This window comes from Pleurodeles waltl, chromosome 2_2, assembly GCF_031143425.1.
Source record: "Pleurodeles waltl isolate 20211129_DDA chromosome 2_2, aPleWal1.hap1.20221129, whole genome shotgun sequence".
Lineage (NCBI taxonomy): Eukaryota > Metazoa > Chordata > Amphibia > Caudata > Salamandridae > Pleurodeles > Pleurodeles waltl.
In genome coordinates this window covers 508,820,171-508,839,077 of record NC_090439.1, presented here as the reverse complement: position 1 = coordinate 508,839,077, position 18,907 = coordinate 508,820,171, and the positions used below count along the sequence as shown (strand labels likewise).

The 18,907-nt window shown below is 45.0% G+C and overlaps 1 protein-coding gene across 1 annotated transcript in view; it reads left to right on the top strand.

Annotated features, from left to right (window-relative positions):
- The window catches only part of TMEM241 (transmembrane protein 241), a 533,877-nt gene that overhangs the window by 270,972 nt on the left and 243,998 nt on the right, over positions 1-18,907 (top strand). The window contains exon 11 of the mRNA XM_069220019.1: positions 2,627-2,661. Coding sequence (XP_069076120.1) covers positions 2,627-2,661 — 35 coding nt within the window. The remainder of the gene's footprint in view (positions 1-2,626; positions 2,662-18,907) is intronic.

Genomic DNA, 18,907 nt, shown 5'->3' with positions numbered 1-18,907 from the left:
CTCCCTGCCCCTACAACTCACCCTTGCAGCTTTCTCCCATTCTGATGCTTTTCCGTCTTTCTTTGCTCTGTGTTTCCCATTTGTGACTTGCTTGCAGTAATTGGCTGATGCAGAAAAATAAGAGCCGGCAATCAAAAATAAATGTCAGTTCCTCCCACCGGCTCAAATTAAGCACTGCTGGAAAGGCTGTCATGACCCAGCCACTAAAGCCCTCATGGCCCCCATTTTAATCCCTGACTCCTGCAGCGTTGGGCTGAAATAAACATTGTTCCTGTGATTATTTTAGTTTCCAATCCAGCCCTGTGCCCAGCACTAACAATACCCCTGGGAATGTCACAACGGGTAGCTAACATAGACTAGATTACTTAGCAGAACATGTCGCTGCTGTTTGCAACACACAAGAAGTTCTCATGTTCAAAAGGATTCCAGCAAAGCTGCATCAAGAACCACCCTGTAGTTGAACACATCGTATGTCAGTCTGAAATTTGCGCTGTTCATTTTGTACAAAGTTTCCTGATTATGCGTTTGTATTCCCAGGAGTATAGCCACAGGCTATTTCTTCCCATAGTACAGGGAATTTGTATTTCCACGCGTCTCATTGTAAATGTTCGATGTAATTGTTCTCAAAAATATTGAGAATAGTCCCAAGGCGCACATCCCACCGAAATTAGCCACACTGGCTGTTTTCCATCAAATGAAACAATGGTCCTTTTGGTCTCCAAAGTTGATTATTTTAATGAAATAAATTAACATTTTTAGAGCTCTAATATGTGAAGCAATCCTTTTGTGAAGGGAACCACCCTATTTCTTATTTGGTTTTCAAATATTTTCCAAAGAAACGCTGTCATTCATTGACATATTATCCACGTCACTCAGAGTACTGTACATGTCCTCCATGCGTTTGGGGCCCACCAGGTCCTTCATCAGGGGGAATGTACTGTGAATGAAAGAGCATACAACGCCCATCAGTCAATAAAGCTTCAGACAGGTGCAGCTGGCGCGGACTACGGACATCCACTGCCAACCCGAAGTTTAAATAAAGGGGTGTCCACAACCAGTGAGGGGCGTTCGAAAAAATTCCCATCTGGTAACTCCACTGGGTCCATGCTACCAGAAAGACTCCATGCACTGACCATAAAACACGGCACATTGGTTCTATGTGCCCAGCGCAGGCACACAGAACACATGCTATACTGTGAGCATAAAAAGTGCCAGTCCATTTTTAATATCATTAATTCACGCCATTCAATACTCAATCGCCACGAGAGTTGACAACCACAACCAAAATTTTAAATAACCAGTGATATTTCTCAATTCTGCCGGTTAGCCATGAATCACTAAGGGCCAGATGTATCAAGAATCCATTTTGCGATTCAACAATTAGCGATTTTTAAGAAATCGCTATTTCAGAGTCGCAAAATGGTATGTATCATATTTGTGATTCGGTAATAGCGATTTCTTAAAAATCGCAAATGCTATTACAGAATCTCAAATAGCGATTCTGACCCCATTCGCACCTATGGGCCTGTAGGCCCATATTTGTGAACTTTTTGCATTTCCTATCTGGAATTCGCAGTTTTGGAAATGCAAACCCCAGGGTGCTGGGGGCCTAAGGCCCCGTCTGCTGCACCCCCAAAAATTATTTTAGGACATGTAAGGCGCACACATGCCAGAGGGGCATGTGTGCGTTACATGTCAATTGAAAAAATGCATTTGTAAGAATAGTGACAAGACGAAAATGGTTAGGGAACCACCTTTGAGTCATATGCAGTTTCCTAAGGCTCCATGGGAGAAGTTAGCCTTCGATCTGATGGGGCCAGTGGATAGATTGGGAAGGAGCAATCTGCATTGTTTTAAAGATTTGAACAATTTTCTGTGTTTTCAGGATGACATAATTGTGGTAGGTAACTCATTTGAGGAGCATGATGAGTTATTACAGTAAGCTTTTGATATGCCACATCGGTGAGTCTTTTGTATATTATGTCTGTCAGACTATGATTTTCCTGATTCAGTGGTATGTGTACTACAATTATTTTCAGGTTTCCTAAACTTTCTGCACAGCTGGTTCCCTGAATTATCAATAAATTTAACTAATGAAGTGCTGTGCATTGTATTTTACTTTTGGCCACTGGAATTATGCAGAAGGGAGGACCAAATTATGTGACAGGATTTATTAAATTATTTAACAAGAAAAGGAAAATTATGCGACGTGATGTGGTACCTTTTTGTGGCATAACTGCTTCTTTATTTTATCAGTTTTACTGCATATTAACTCTGTCTGGGCAAAGGATTCACATCATTAGTATCAGTTTAACATCTAAAAATAGTAATGAACACTGTAAATGCGACCTAGCCCACTGAAAAGGGCCTGCCACTGTGTGGCAACACGTGTCGCAGCGTTTTTATCAAATTTTGATGCGTGTGAACTAGAAGGTTTTTTTTTTTAAACTGCAAATTACACAGCACATGATGGGTTATGAGCAAGTGCTGTATACCCATAATCATGCAGAAAACGCCACAGCCATAGAATCCCATAAATCCATTGGCCATGCCTGTGTGTATTAGTGTCGAAAAATATTCCTTTCTTCATTGTTAAAGATATTGTCATTTTTCTTTCTCTTTTTAGTGTGGTGTTGTTGGCCTTTGCGTCCCACCCTTCAGGTAATCCCGCTATAAAATATGATTTGGTTCACCTACGAGAAGTGCAAAACTCTTGTGCCGAAGCGCTAACTGGCAGCTAATAGAGGAAGGGAAAGTATGTTTGTCAATACTCCAATTTATTACATAGCTTAATTTGTGGTAAGAGTGCATTATCACCCATTAGCAAATGCAAGAGCAGTCAATCACCTGGCAGAAAAGTATGTTAAGAAGCACCGGATCTAAATCATATTATCCTCAATGTAATGTGGAGCTCTCCATTCCAAAGCTCACGCGCCTCAATATCGACCCACCTCTTCCTCCTCCTCTTGCTGTGTGGCCAGCAGGACTCCGATTCTCTCTTCTGGCCTCTGGGTATGCTTCCAGTGCTCCACAGAAGAGGCAAACAGGAATAGCGGCACCATCGGCTCCTCATTTGGGCTCACAAACCTGCGTTGACCTTTACAATAGAACGGAGAGAACATGGTTATTGACCCCAATTCGGATCTTTTTTTGTCTTAATTACTGAGCCTTCCCTTATTGCTGCACTCTCTTCTTTACTTTATTGGTGCACGCTTCTGGTTTGTCTGCAGATAGCCAAGGTATCACTAAAATATGGCAGTCCATCACAAGCTAGCGCTTTACAAACCTCCTAAAATAAAATTAAACACAATGAAATGCACACGTATTATTGACCGTGAAACTAAATTAGACTAGCAAGAGAAGAGGATATATTTGGCTTGTCAATTTCCTTTGTGCTGGAATGGCCGTTGTATTCTTACATCCTCAGACACCCTCCTCCCCATGTGTGGTATGCCCGCCGCAGAAGGGAGGGGACCAGTAGCCTTCACCATGACCGTGTAAGCAGTGCGTGGCACCACACCACACCTAGTGAGGGCACAGTGGCCTGCTTTCATTCACTCTATCTGGGGAGGAATTCGAGCGTGTACAGAGAACATTAATTTCACTTTTGTATCAGATACCTTGCACTCACCTTATGGTTCCCCCCTCTGAAATCCTTGTGCCTTCTTTTGCTGCATTGCTGAAGGTTCACAGCATGCTTTGTCTGCGGAGGACATCCCCTGTTTGTGATCCCCACAGACTCTTTGTGCCCTGGGCTGTGTTATCGTTATCCCCGCTGTAGAATCTGCAGCTGTGCCACACCACTAGGGAGGTGCTCCAAAGCTGGCTTGTTGTGTAGTGGAACATCTTCAGGGCTCTCCTAGGGATGTCTGGTTCTTCAAGTTGTTGGGCTTTATAGGTAGCTATTAGTAGTGACAACTCAGGAAGGATACGTGTCCTACAGAGCAACGAAGGGCCTACAGGCAATTTATTTTGAGTTGCACAATTACACAGATATATCCATTCACTCACTTGTTTCCAGAAGAGCGACTGCTTTACATATTAAGAAACTAAAGGTGAGTAAACACCTTTTTATCCAAAGATCTCAATACTAGCAGACCTATTTTTTCCAGACAGTTCATCGTCTTTTGTTCGGAAGATGCTCTCTAGTATCACAGAAGAACTATTCACACATATCTACACCATGACACTGCCAAAGCTGCTACGTGATCGGTGTCACCGGTGAACTATCTGGAGTGAAAATTCCCTGAACTGATTCTGAATTTGTGTACCACTCCCATTAGATGTTCCCTAACAAGGAAGTTCTAATAGGTGCTGCACACAAAGCCCAACTTTACTTAGCTTCAAACCACCACGCCAAGAGTGCTGGCTTTTGGATATAGAACCACTGGGGCCCTGATTGCCTCAATGGTAGAACATAAGTCAGACACAATGATATTATCTAAGGCATGGAGGCAACAACAGCCTCCACAGTCTCAATATTGCTGTGTTACAAGTGGAGCCCATATTGCTGCAATGTGATCTCAGCAGGTTTGCCACCAAATTTGATTGATAGACCTCAAATACTACAAAAACAAAGCTGCTGAGATGTGTCTAAATCTAGGTGTATTTGACTATGCCAAACCAGCTTTGAAAGGTCTTCACTGGTGTTCAGTGAATGCGGGCATCAAGATGTATTGCATAATCTGCAAAGGCCTCCTGGAACAATGGTCCAGCATACTTACTAAAGCTGGCCCCTCATTACATCCCCGCAAGGAATCTTTGGTCAGCAACATCACATATGATCCCTCGGTGCCTCTCGAAATGACAGAAGCACACGGGGTGATCTTTGGTAGTTTTGAGTCCAATACGCTGGAACACCCTGAAGTCTCAAACACCTATAAAGAAAATTAATAAAAATCAAGCTGTTTTAAAAAGCTTTCTTCCTAAAACCGCATCTGGGTTTGCGATCAAAGAATATTTTGTATGATTTCCTTCCACACTTGATGAGACTCCAACGAACAGATTATCACTGTTACTTCTTGTGTACTTCATGTGTGCTTCTTTTACCCTAGCTAGCTGTAAGCCCAGTGCTCTGAAGTTATTGCAAGATGACAAACAGTGCTTTATGAAACACAACAATAAACAAATACAATTCTGCAGAGACGCCTGCTGTCTTTGGAGTATGAAATGGAGCTCACCAGTATAGTTAGCTGAGGATAAATGGAAGCCTGGCTAGTGGCACCAAATATACTGGTGGCTTAGGCTTAAGTCATATTCACTGTGACAGATTGACCTCTTAAATGATGGTCTTGTCCTGTGTGACAGTCCTGCAAAGTCAAGCTGTGCCTACCTTTTCCCTAGACTCAGCTGTTTCTCCCACAGACAGGGTAGCTGAGAAAGATGGTCAGGTCAATCCAGGAGATGACCCCTACCAAAGAAGTGAAGAAGATGTTGGAAATCATTTTGATAAATGGAGATGCTTTCAAAGTGATGGAAAATTGCCTCAGCCACATGGAGTAAAATGACAGTAGCCAAGGAAAACGTATATGCTGGAGGCCAGTGTCCCACTGTGACACTGTCACATTTGTCCATTGAGGAAGCTGCACATTTTCCTTGCTGTAGAACCTACACCAGTCATTGCTGTAGCTTCTTGTTCAAGTTGTCACAGATCAGTACCTCACAACATTCTTGTGCTCATCATACGAAGCTCTTTTGGTTCCTTCCTTCTTCTCATCTCTGCTTTGTGTTCTTCTTGAGCTCCACTTTAGCCCTTTAATTTACCTGCCTAGATTCCCAGCCTTCCACTCTCCACTCTCCATTCAGTGAAGACTTTCAATTTCAATCAGTCCACTCTCCATCCGACCACAATCAAATGAATACAGAAGTTACTGCGGCTCATACCATCAAATGATTTGCTGTCCTCTTCCTTTTATACTTAGGTACATTATTGTTTCAGCTAAGGTTTGCGTTTTCTTCTTCTGTTCTTCCAGAACTTCTGAGTAGATAAGCCATTCCACATCTGCTTGACAAAAGCCCACTACCACCTTAACACATCTGGGCCCCAATTGTCCTTGGAAGTAGTAGTTCCTGGAGATACTAGCTTGTCTGCAGAATCTCAGTGTTGTTATGAGCTTGTAAATCATGCACGCCTCTGAGAGTGACAATGTAGGCCTTATCTTCAACATTTGATTACACCGACTGTAGAGGGATCTAGATGAAAGGACATTGCAGGAGGGACTCCCAGGCAGGAGAAGTGAAAACAGACACACTCCTGTTACATTCTAGCACAAAATACATATTAAGAAGGAAAGGTGGTTAAAACATGGCAAAACCAATATTGTCGAAAAGTTTTACAGTATAGAAGAAAATGTGTAGAAAAACATTTTAATCAAACTACTCAAAATCGAAGGGATGTCGGAAGGCCCTTTAGGATGCCCAGAAGTGTGATACAGCTATATTGGTGAGTCATAAAAGCTGTTGTTTATTACTTATCAGAAGCAAGTGCACGTTTGAATTTAATTCGGCAGAATCAATATGGTCCTGGGTTTGAGGGGCCTGGGAAATTACCTGGTATTTTTCCATTACCAGCCCTACTCAAATGACGTGCCCACTCATAATGAGGGCATACGTTGGAGTTCTAGTGCGCCCCGAGACAGTGTCCTTGTCAGTGTGTGCAAAAGAAGAAACTCCAAGCCTGATGGTAAATTTAACTGGAAGATAAGAAGTCAGCATCTGCCAAGATGCCTTACCTTGTAGCTTATTAATATAGATTGTTAATACAGATTGCTAGCATCTCTTACACCGAATATAGGGCCAGATGTAGTAAACTTCTGAATTGCGACCCGCAAATTGCGACTCAGAGCGACTCGCAATTTGTGAGTCGCAAATCGGAATGTTGGATGGTGTCCCTGACACCATCTGCGACTCGCAAGGGGGTCGCAAAGGCCCACCTCATTAATATTCATGAGGTGGGTTCGCAATTTGCGACCCCCTTGCAAGTGGCGGCATTCACAGGGATGGTGGCCTGCTGCTGACAGCAGACCACCATGTCTGTGACTGCTTTTTAATGAAGCAGTTTTTTTTTTGTAATGCAGCCCGTTTTCCTTAAAGGAAAACGAGATGCATTACAAAAACGAAAAATGGAACGTTTTTGTTTTATTTTTTCAGAGCAGGCAGTGGTCCCCAGGACCACTGTCTGCTCTGAAAAAATATTTGCAGTTCCATTCACAACGGGGAAGGGGTCCCTTAGGGACCCCTCCCCTTTTGCGAATGGGTTACCACCCATTTCAAATGGGTGCAAACTGCAATTGGTTTGCGATCGCGGTCACAAAGCAATCCTGCATTGCACTGCGACTCGCAATTAGGAAGGGAACACCCCTTCCTAATTGCGACTCGCAAACCCGTTTTGCGATTCGGTAACCAGGTTACCGAATCGCAAAACAGGTTTTGTGCATTGCAAAATGCTTCCTACATCTGGCCTATAGTGAGGCACCTCTTGTCCTTTAGAGACCGTGGAGCAACGAGATTCCATGGCGATATATGAGACTAACATGCACGCAAGTAGCTGATCTCGAGCCATTGGGCCGATCCTCAAACTTTTTGAATTGTGAAGTATAATGCGAATACAAAAACTTGCGTCCTTGGTTGCAAAATCTGCACCCTGAGACCACATAGTGGGTATCTGTGGTTTTTCACGTGGGCAAATGGCACCTACAACATCGGAAAATCCACCCAGTGGTCAGATTATCCTCAGGCTTAAGTATGAGTTAGGCACAGGCAAAATGGCAAGGTTGTTGGGGCTTCTGAAGGCATCACCACAAGTGGCACAACCTTCTGCACCAGGGAAATTAGGGAAATATGAATCACAAAAATTGCGTGGCATTTTGCAAATCATAAGATGTACCTCTGCAGCCCTGGTTGTACACGTTTTCTGTGAGTCGACTCCTATACTATTTTACACTACCTGCAGTTTAATTAATGTATAGCATTTTGGAGGACAATGGCACTGTTGGCATGGTTACCCCCTCACTTTTTGCCTAGTGTTGATGCCAGCTTTGGTTGGAAGTTTTGCTGGGACCCTGCTAACCATGCCCCAGCACCAGTGTTCTTTCCCAAAAAATGTACCTTTGTCTCCACAATGGCACAGCACTGGCACACAGTTAAGACCCTTCCAAAAGAAAGCCCTGGTCCCAAGGGCCCTGTGGCCAGGGAAGGTCCCTAAAGGGCTGCAGCATGTATTATGCCACACTAAGGCACTCCTCACTCAGTACATGCACACTGCCTTGCAGCTTGTGTGTGCTAGTGGGGATAAAAGACAAAGTCGACATGGCACTCCCCTCAGAGTGCCATGCCCACCAACCACTGCCTGTGGCATAGGTAAGTCACACCTCTAGCAGGCCTTACAGCCCTAAGGCAGGGTGCACTATACCACAGGTGAGGGCGTAGCTGCATGAGCACTATGCCCCTACAGTGTATAATTCAATTCTTAGACATTATAAGTGCAGGGTAGCCATACTGAGTATAGGGTATGGGAGTTTGTCATTACGAACTCCACAGCACCATAATGGCTACACTGAATACTGGGAAGTTTGGTATCAAACTTCTCAACAGAATAAACCCACACTGATGCCAGTGTGGGATTTATTGAAAAATGCACACAGAGGGCATCTTAGAGATGCCCACTGTATGTCAGCCAGCCTGGTAGTGTAGGACTGACCAGTCTCTGCCAGCCTGCCACTTCCAGATGAGTTTCTGACCACATGGGGTCAGAGCCTTTGTGCACCCTGTGGCCAGAAACAAAGCCTGTCCTGGGTGGAGGTGCTTCACACCTCCCCCTGCATGAACTGTAACACCTGGCTCAAGCCTGGTGTTACAGCACCCAAGTGGAGATGCCCGCCCCCGGACAAGCCCTTACTTTTGGCGGCAAGTCCCAAGGGATAATAAAAAAAACAAGGAGAAGTCACCCCCTCAGCCAGGACCACCCCTAAGGTGTCCAGAGCTGAAGTGACCTCCTCCTTGAGAAATCCTCCATTTTGGTTTGGAGGATTAGGGCCAATAGGGATAGGGAGGTGCCCCCTACCCAGAGAGAGTGGGCACAAGGAGGGCGTAGCCACCCTCAGTGACAGTAGCCATTGGCTACTGCCCCCTGACCCTAACACACGCCTAAATTTAGTATTTAGGGGCGACCCTGAACCCAGCTCTTCAGATTCCTGACGACCTCAAGAAAAGAAGGACTGTTGAGCTGAAACCCCAGCAGAGAAGAGGAGGAGACAACAACTGACTCAGCCCCAGCCCTACTGACCCGTCTCCTGCTTCAAAAAGGTGTAACAGAAGAAGCAACGCATTCTGCAGGACCAGCGACCCCTGAAAAGCCTTCAGAGGACTGCTTGCCTCATCGAGGACCAAGAAACTCCTGTGGACAGCAGACCTGCCCAACAAGAAGACAAAGAAACTGTCTTTAAAGGTACTCCCACCTCACTCTAGAAGCGTGAGTCCAAACTACTCTGTACCCAATGCCCCTGGCCGGTGTCCAGAGGAACCAACCAGTCAGAGAGGACCCCCAGGCGATTCCGACCAAGTGTCTGCCCTAGGCTGACCTCTCCACCCTTCCACAATGACTCCTGCAGAGGGAATCCCGAGGATCCCCCTGACCTTGATGAAGATATCCGACGCCTGCCTGTAGGCAGACCGGAACCGGAGTACTCCCTGTCTCCATAGGGGCCCACGTTATTTTGGCTCTTGTTTCACCTCATCACCTAACCGGCCCTGTGTTGCTGGTGCTGGGTGTTTGGAGTTATCTTGAACTCCCAACCGTGGACTACCTATGCCCCGGAGACTGAACCTGTACGTTTGTTACTTACCTCAAAAACTGTACTTTACTTACCTCCCCAGGAACTGTAGAAAATTGCAGTGTGCACTTTTAAAATAGCTTCTTGCTATTTTAAAGAAAACTGTTTACATTGTTGATTCCATTCAAAGTTCTAAGTATTACTATGCAAAGTACCTTTCATTTAATGTACTTACCAACTAAATAAATCTTGTGGTTCTAGAAATACATTAAGAAAGAATATTTTTCTATATAAAATGTATTGGTCTGGAGTTAAGTCATTGAGTGTGTGTTTTCACTTATTGCTTGTGTGTACAACAAAAACCCTCTGATAAGCCTAACTGCTTGACCACACCACCACAAATAGAGCATTAGTATTATCTATTATTGCCTAAGTCAAGCCTTTTGGGGAACCCCTGGACTCTGTGCACACTATATCTCATTTTGAAATAGTATATACAGAGCCAGCTTCCTACACATTTCACAAATCAGTCTCTTCAGGCAGTTTGCGATCTATGGTGCACATCTAAGCTCTAGCATCCTGTGCACATACTCCCAAGCCAGCATTCCTTTTCCAGTGTTCTACTTTAAACCATCGAAGGATATGATTTGACTTTGCGGTGACCTTTGTGGAGAACTCCCTCTGCTCCTACGTAAGCACTTAATGCACTCTTAAAGTGACCACCTTCTTTTTAGGGTCGCACAGCGCTCCGTCCCTGTTGTAATCTCTCTTTCCGGTGTTCAGTCCTCCTTGAGCGCACCGGCCAATTACTGAAAACTTACGAGGCTTAAGGTTCTTGCACTACTTTATCTTTTTATTTTCCACGCAGCACAATAGCTCTGGGTTTTACATAGCGTGATAGCACTAATTTTTTTTGGATTTTCAATTTAAGCACGATCACACTCGTTTTTTCTTTCTATTTGTGTGGCAAGAAAAGTCCAGTTAGGAGCTTATAACGCTAATAGCTCTAACTCGAGCAAATGTGAGACACGTTGCATTGCAAATGCTTGTTTCACAGGGACACACTCTCTTCTTTTGCCTTCAAAGTATGGCTTTATGGTTTTGTGCAGTTGTACTCTATGTACAGAGATAAGCATCATTTTTCATGTAACGTAGTGCATTATTGTGTTGTTAAGTTGCACTCTTTTTGTATAGCTCAGAAAACGTGATTTCCAAAGCATCTAGGTGCTTTTCAATTCCTTAGAAAGACAGGTGATATGTTGCCCCATTTTGGGTGCTTCTGTTGGGGTTTGGTAACTGCACTTACTTCAGTAGTCCATGACTTTGCACAAAGGATTAGGATCACAAAGAGTCCCCTGTTTTGCAGACCTGATCTTGTTTCTGCTTCCTCGATTGTACCAACCTGACACAGCGCAGAATAGCCATTTACAAGGATTTGCAGAAATCCTGCCTCATGTTTATAAACATGTAATTTGTGAATCCTTGATTATGGCTGCAGATGGAACTTTATGGTATACAACTGAAGAAAAAGAAAGACTTACAAATTGTAGGACTTTATGGTTGCCGTAAGAATACTGCAGAAAAAAGGTATTGATTTATTAAATCAGATGCTGTGCATATCAGAGGTAGTCACGCTCATTAATTGTATGTTCTTATATGTTGAAAATTGATGTCTTTGGCAATGACTTTGCTTTACAACAAAACTTGGTTTGATTAAATAATTATGCATTCTTGAATTTATTTATGATAATTAGACTGCAGCATTTTTTCTGTCTATTTTTTAAGGTTGTTAGAACTATGGTTGTGTTACTTTTGCACTCCTGTAATTCCTGAAGAAAAGATGTAGGATTCTCCTGGAATGCATTGGTTGGGAGGTGAGCGATATCATCTGCTCCAATGCTGTTTTGTGGCCATTTTCAAATAGTTTTGGGGATATGTGGCAGAGAGCCTGCCCTGAAGGATGTTCATGGGTACCTTGCCCCTGTGGTGAATATCGCGATATGTCCATTGGACCATAGGTGTTCTTCTACATTTCTAGTTTATGGTGTTTCAGTGCTCTTAGCAGTAAACCTAGCGTAGATCTTCACATAACCAGGAACTTACTTTAGCAAAAACTGGATAGTAAATAGGAGAAGCAGATAAAAAGAGAACCCACCTGCTGCTTGTTTGAGTGTGCTGAGAGTTGCAGGCAAATAGTGGAGCTGTGAAGAGTGAGGTGAAGTGGAGAAGAAACCAGTTGAGGTAGAATTAAGAAAGAAGTGGAGAGGCAAAGGCAGAGCAGAGTAGAGACCAGTGTAGGGAGGAGAAGGAGAAGAGTGAGGCAGCAAAGAGGAGAAATTAGCGAAGGCCAGAGAAGCAGGCAAGGATTGGACCGGTGCTGACAATGTGGTGCAGAAACCATTTGAGGTGGAAGGGGCAAGGAAAAAGAAGTATAATGGAGGCCCCGGCCCAAGACGAGAAGGGTATCAGTATTGAGCAGTGCACGAAGTACCATGGCCATCTGAGTAGAGGTGCCCAATCCTCAGAGGACATAGTTCCAGGGTGGAGCTGTGGCCTCAGGCAAGTGTTGCAGTGGTGGTCTATTAACCTAAATAATGCTGGCTGGGAAGACAGCAATCCTTTACATTCTGGTGGGAGTACTATTAATTCTAAAACACAAACTGTGGTGAAAGGAGTGCACAAAGTGGTGTGGTATTCATTAAAGGTACATGTTAGACTTGGCATCCTTGGCGTGGTCTCCCCTGTCTTTTTTGCCTCTGCTTCCCATGGTTTGACTGTGTGCTGGACTCTGTTTTTGCTGTTTTTGGTACTCTGGGTACTTTACGACTGCTGACCAGTGCTAAAGTGCAAGTGTTCCCTGTGTAATTGTATGTGTAATTGGTTTTTCCATGATTGGCATATTTGATTTACTAGTAGATCCCTAGTAAAGTGCACTAGAGGTGCCCAGTGCCTGTAAATCAAATGCTACTAGTGGGCCTGCGGCACTGATTGTGCCACCCACGAGTAGCCCTGCAGAACATCTCAGGCCATGCAGTGTCTGTACCCACTTGCCATGCCCAAACCGTCCCTTTTTATACCTGTAAGGCATCCCTAAGGTAGGCTCTAGGTAGCCCCATGGGAAGGGTGCAGTGTATGTTAAAGGTGGGACTTGTGCTGTGTGTTTCATATGTTCTAACTGAAATACTGCCAAATTCGGTGTTCACTGTTGCAATGCCTATCTTTCTCATAGGTTAACATAGAGGATGCCTTTAAATACCTTTTAAAAGGAATTTCCCTTTGGGAGCAGATGGAAATATGGAGTTTGGTGTCTCTCAAGTCACAGTTTAAAAATACAGTTTTTGGTAAAGTTGGTTTTTAAATTGTCAGTTTGAAAATGCCACTTTTAGAAAGTGGGCATTTTCTTGCTTAAACCATTCTGTGACTCTTCCTGCTTGTGTATTCTCTGTCTGGGTCAGACTGACGGTTGGGCTGTTTGTGAACCCCCTCTAGACAGTGATACAAAGGGAGCTGGGGTGTAGCCTGTATATCCTGATGGGCCATCTGAGCTAGAGTGGAGGGAGGAGTGGTCACTTACACCTGAATGGGCTGTGCCTGGCTTCACACTATGCAGTCTCCAACCCCCGGGTGTGTGTCTGGGCACAGGCCTGGGCAGGGCGGGATCTTGTGAATAACAGGGACTTTTCTGTGAAGTTTCCTTACTTCAAATGCAGAAAGGCGTATAAGTAGTGGATCTGGAACCCCAGACTTTCAGATTACTTCTAGAACCAAGAGGAACCTCAGCCAAGGAGAAGAGCTGGAGGAGGAGTACTGCCCCTTTTCCTGTGACTGTGCTTTGTTGGGTTGGCCTGCAGTTGCTGCTTCTGCCTGAAAGAGGACAAAGACTGGACTTTGTGGTAAATTCCTGCTTGTGAAGAATCTCCAGGGGCTTGGACTGAGCATGCCTCCTATTTTGAAGTCTCAGGGCCATCAAGGACTTTCTCTGCCAGCACCTGACTCTCTGCTGAGACTCCTGCCCTGCCAAGTGGTACCCTATCCAGTCCCTGGGCCCCTTAAAGGTGAAGCTTGTAGAACAAGGACTGAAATCCACACAAAGGAAGCCGTGCTGGGAAAATTTCAACACACCACCTGCAACGCGGCTGTAAAAAAGATACGCCACCCGCTTCGCAGCTGAAATCGATGCACCACCTGCATCGTTGCTAGGATATCGACTCATCATCTGCATTGCAGCTGGAGAAATGATGCAAACACCTGCTTGCAGCTGCTGATAACGGCACAAACCCCACGCAGCATGGTTTTCCATCACCGTGTGGCTGGATTTCTCATGCAACATTGCTGGGCATCAAAGTCAATGTGAACCTGCGCGGATCTGAGGTGCCCCCTCCGGAAATCGATGCATCGCTCTCTTGCGAGAGAGAAAAACAACACATCGCCTACCCGACCAGAGAAAAAATGATGGACGGCCTCACTTGCAGGTAAGGAATCGACACATCGCTGACTTTCTGACGCAAGCTCGCCCATGCAGCTTTATTTTTAACACAAACCCTGTACGGTGCGTAACAACGTTTCCAGTGTTTTCTATGGTGTAAGACTCTTTTTACTTTAAAAATTCTGAACTTGACTTGTATATATTGGATTTTTATACACCAAAAGTAATAATACACTGTTCCAAAAAGAAATGACAAAAGAGAAAAGAGACACAGAGATGTCCTATTTTTAGGAGCAAGAGTCCTCACACAACCAACTGGGTGTCATGCTTCATCATCGGCTATTCTCTTCGTCAGACCGGCGCTGCAATGTCTGACGGGCACCCCCCGAGGGGGGGCTCTTTGCCGGAGATCTTTTATTGATGACGCCAAGACCCCAAGAGTGAGTTTGGAAGAAAGAAAGAAACAAGGGGAGAAAAATAACTAAAATTGGCTCAAGACCCAAAACCTCAGGGTAACAATTTTATTAGTCCATGGTGGGTAAAGGCCAAGATTAAAAATCTAATTGGAGAGTGAAAAGGAATAATGATCAATCACTCTCTCTCTCAATCATAGGGAAATAGAAGGTCAGGAACTACCAGGCCCTCCCTTAGAAAGAGGTCAACATGTTTCGCGTCTCTACGGTCCAACAGGATCCAATGACGGTTCTTCAGGACCAGATAAATAAGTACTTCTCCCTTTGTGCACTGAATAGACTCCTATACTCTGACACTGTCAGTTATCATGTCTCCAGTCACTTACACTAGTTCGCTATATGTCGAACTTGTCATTCCTAAGTCACCCTGTAATGGAATGAACACTGATTATACAATGGTATTCCAGGCAGGATCTACTCATCCTGGGGTGAAAAGAGAACAAAAGGTGTCAAATTGTGAGGCACACGGTGCTTGTGTCGTGAGTGGCCTACCACAACATGCAAAGAGAATACACACTTACCCTCCCTATTGCGGAATGGGCTTCACGGGACAGCGTAGGCCTAAGGCCGGGCACACAGATTTTCTAATAAACAAAAAGGAAGACAGACATGCCTGTTATTTTATATCACACGAGAGTCATGACATCCCCACACAAGGACATTAGTCAACTTAAAAACAATCATTGATCATATATAAAGTGAAATGAGTCGGGTAGTGAGGACAATAATCTGAATATTTATGTTGTGACCTGACCATACTATGGTGGTCATTCCAAGTTTGGCGGGCGGCGATTGCCGCCCGCCAAACTTACGCCGCCACTTGGCCGCTCCGCGGTCAAAAGACCGCAGGGGCCATTCAGACTTTCCTGCTGGGCCGGCGGGCGCCCGCCAAGGGAGCGCCCGCCGGCCCAGCGGGAAAGGCCCTGCAACACAGAAGCCGGCTCCGAATGGAGCCGGCGGTGTTGCAGGGGTGCGACGGGTGCAGTTGCACCTGTCGCGATTTTCACTGTCTGCTATGCAGACAGTGAAAATCATGCTGGGGCCCCAGAGTAATCCTTAAAGAGGGTAAATGATTAATAACCCAATCAAAAGCACGACCAGGGGTAGGTGACCTGTAGTAGACCTGGAGCATACAAGTATGTTCGCTTATCTGTTTTTCATGCACTAACAATTAACTGGGTTATTTGATTCTCTGCTGCCATATGCTTTTGATTGGGTTATTAGTCATTTACCCTCTTTAAGGATTACACTGCTGCTTCGTATATATACAGCATTGACCAAAAAGTCTGATATATTGGTATATGTCGCTTCCTACTATCATTGCTCTTTGGACATATAGGGGGTGATTCTAAGCTTGGCGGGCGGCGGTAGCCGGCCGCCAAGCGGGAACCGCCAGAAGACCGTACCGCGGTCAAAAGACCGCGGCGGTCATTCTGGGTTTCCCACTGGGCTGGCGGGCGACCGCCGAAAGTCCGCCCGCCAGCCCAGCGGGAAACACCCTTCCCACGAGGACGCCGGCTCAGAATGGAGCCGGCGGAGTGGGAAGGTGCGACGGGTGCAGTTGCACCCGTCGCGAATTTCAGTGTCTGCAAAGCAGACACTGAAATTCTTTGTGGGGCCCTCTTACGGGGGCCCCTGCAGTGCCCATGCCATTGGCATGGGCACTGCAGGGGCCCCCAGGGGCCCCGCGGCACCCCCTACCGCCATCCTGTTCCTGGCGGGAGACCCGCCAGGAACAGGATGGCGGTAGGTGGTGTCAGAATCCCCATGGCGGCGGAGTGCGCTCCGCCGCCATGGAGGATTCTCAAGGGCAGCGGGAAGTCGGCGGTACACCGCCGACTTTCCGTTTCTGGCCGCGGCTGAACCGCCGCGGTCAGAATGCCCAGCGGTGCACCGCCAGCCTGTTGGTGGTGCTACCGCGGTCATTCGCCCTGGTGGTTTTTACCGCCAGGTTTAGAATGACCACCATAGTATGGTCAGGTCACAACATATATGTTCAGATTATTGTCCTCACTACCCGACTCATTTCACATTATATATGATCCATGATCGTTTTTAAGTTGACTTATGTCCTTCTTGTGTGGGGATGTCATGACTCTTGTGTGATATAAAATAACAGGCATGTCTGTCTTCCTTTTTGTTTGATTATTAGAAAATTTGTGTGCCCGGCCTTAGGCCTATGCTGTCCCATGAAGCCCATTCCGCAATAGGGAGAGTAAGCGTCTATTCTCTTTGCATGTTGTGGTAGGCTACTCATGACACAAACACTGTGTGCCTCACAATTTGACACCTTTTGTTCTCTTTTCACCCCAGGATGAGTAGATCCTGCCTGGAATACCATTGTATAATCAGTGTTCATTCCATTACAGGGTGACTTTTAGGAATGACAAGTCCGATGTATACCGGACTAGTGTAAGTGACTGTAGACATGATAACTGACAGTGTAAGAATATAGGAGTCTATTCAGTGCATGAAGGGAGAAGTACTTATCAATCTGGTCCTGAAGAAGCGTCATTGGATCCTTTTGGACCGCAGAGACGCAAAACATGTTGACCTCTTTCTAAGGGAGGGACGGGTAGTTCCTGACCTTCTATTTCACTATGATTGTGAGAGAGAGTGATTGATCATTATTCCTTTTCACTCTCCAATTTGATTTTTAATCTTGGCCTTTACCCACCATGGACTAATAAAATTGTTACCATGAGGTTTTGGGTCTTGAGCCAATTTTAGTTATTTTTCTCCCCTTGTTTCTTTCTTTCTTCCAAACTCACTCTTGGGGTCTTGGCGTCATCGATAAAAGATCTCCGGCAAAGAGCCCCCCCTCGGGGGTGCCCGTCAGACATTGCAGCGCCGGTCTGACGAAGAGCATAACCGATGATGAAGCATGACACCCAGTTGGTTGTGTGAGGACTCTTGCTCCTAAAAATAGGACTTCTCTGTGTCTCTTCTCTCTTTTGTCATTTCTTTTTGGAACAGTGTATCATTACTTTTGGCGTATAGTATTTACCTAGGGAGGCTATACACTGGACCATTAACCCTCCCAGTCCCCTTTCTCTTTGATATATATTGGATTTTTATCATTTTGGTCTTGTTTGATTTAGATAAATATTGCCTATTTTTCTAAACTGGAGTGGTGTCCATTTTGTAGTGTTTTCACTGTATTACTGTATGTGTTGGTACATTTTACACGTTGCCTTTGAGATAAGCCTGACTGCTTGTGCTAAGCTACCAAGGGGGTGAGCAGGGGTTGTCTTAGGAGTGTAACTCTCTTACTGTGACCTGAGTGAGGGTCCCTGCTTGGACAGAGTGCAAACTGACTGCCAACCAGAGACCCTATTTCTAACAGCACACTAATAAGAACATAGACTAAGCAAAAGGGAATGTGGTTCATGTACGCATTGGGAAAGTCCTCATTCAGGACTTCCATTGTGTTTCCTTTTCTTTCTTTGCTTTATGTTTGACTAGCTCAGGGAAGATGGAATTGATGGCCCTGTTCACTCACAATATACTTATACCCACTATGTCCATCTATCTGAGGTGAAAGTTCCCTGAACTGGTTCTGGATCACAATATAAAGAAGAGGACATCCCTGCAATAGGAATACCAAGTTGATTTAGAGATATGATGATTGTAGCATCCAATAAAAAGAAGATACTTTGCAAAACCAGAAACTTTATTAGTTTGTTTTCTGTCCCACACTACAGAATGGAAAAAATGAATTAACTTTTACATTTATTACTGGGGTGTGGTCTCCTTAATTTTCTAAGGGACTGGGTAAGCAGTGTTTTACACATTCAACGCCCATCCCTGCATTCACAGTCACGAAATGTAGGTTGTAGCGTATTTCCATGGTTGTCTCAATTATGGTCTGGTATTGCAACTTTCCACAAACTACTGTGGGCATGGATGTATCCGAGTCAGTGTATTCCCTATCCACTGTTCTTCAGAAGGAAGGGAGATTTGAGTATCCAAATGCTGGTGTGTAGTCTTCCAATAACAGTGAAGTGAACAATATTTTTCCCGGATGGATCCTTCCAACTGTAGATTTCTTACCTTTTCAATCCCTAGGCAGGATACAGAAATCTTTCTTCAGTGACTCACATGTGCTGGTAGGTGACGAATCAGTCCCATCTCTGGAGGAATGACACAGAGCCAATTGTAGGAGCCTCCCCTCTACGTGGACATCAGTTCCTTTTTTTTACACCCCCTTTGGCATGGGTCCATAGCTTTATTCTCAA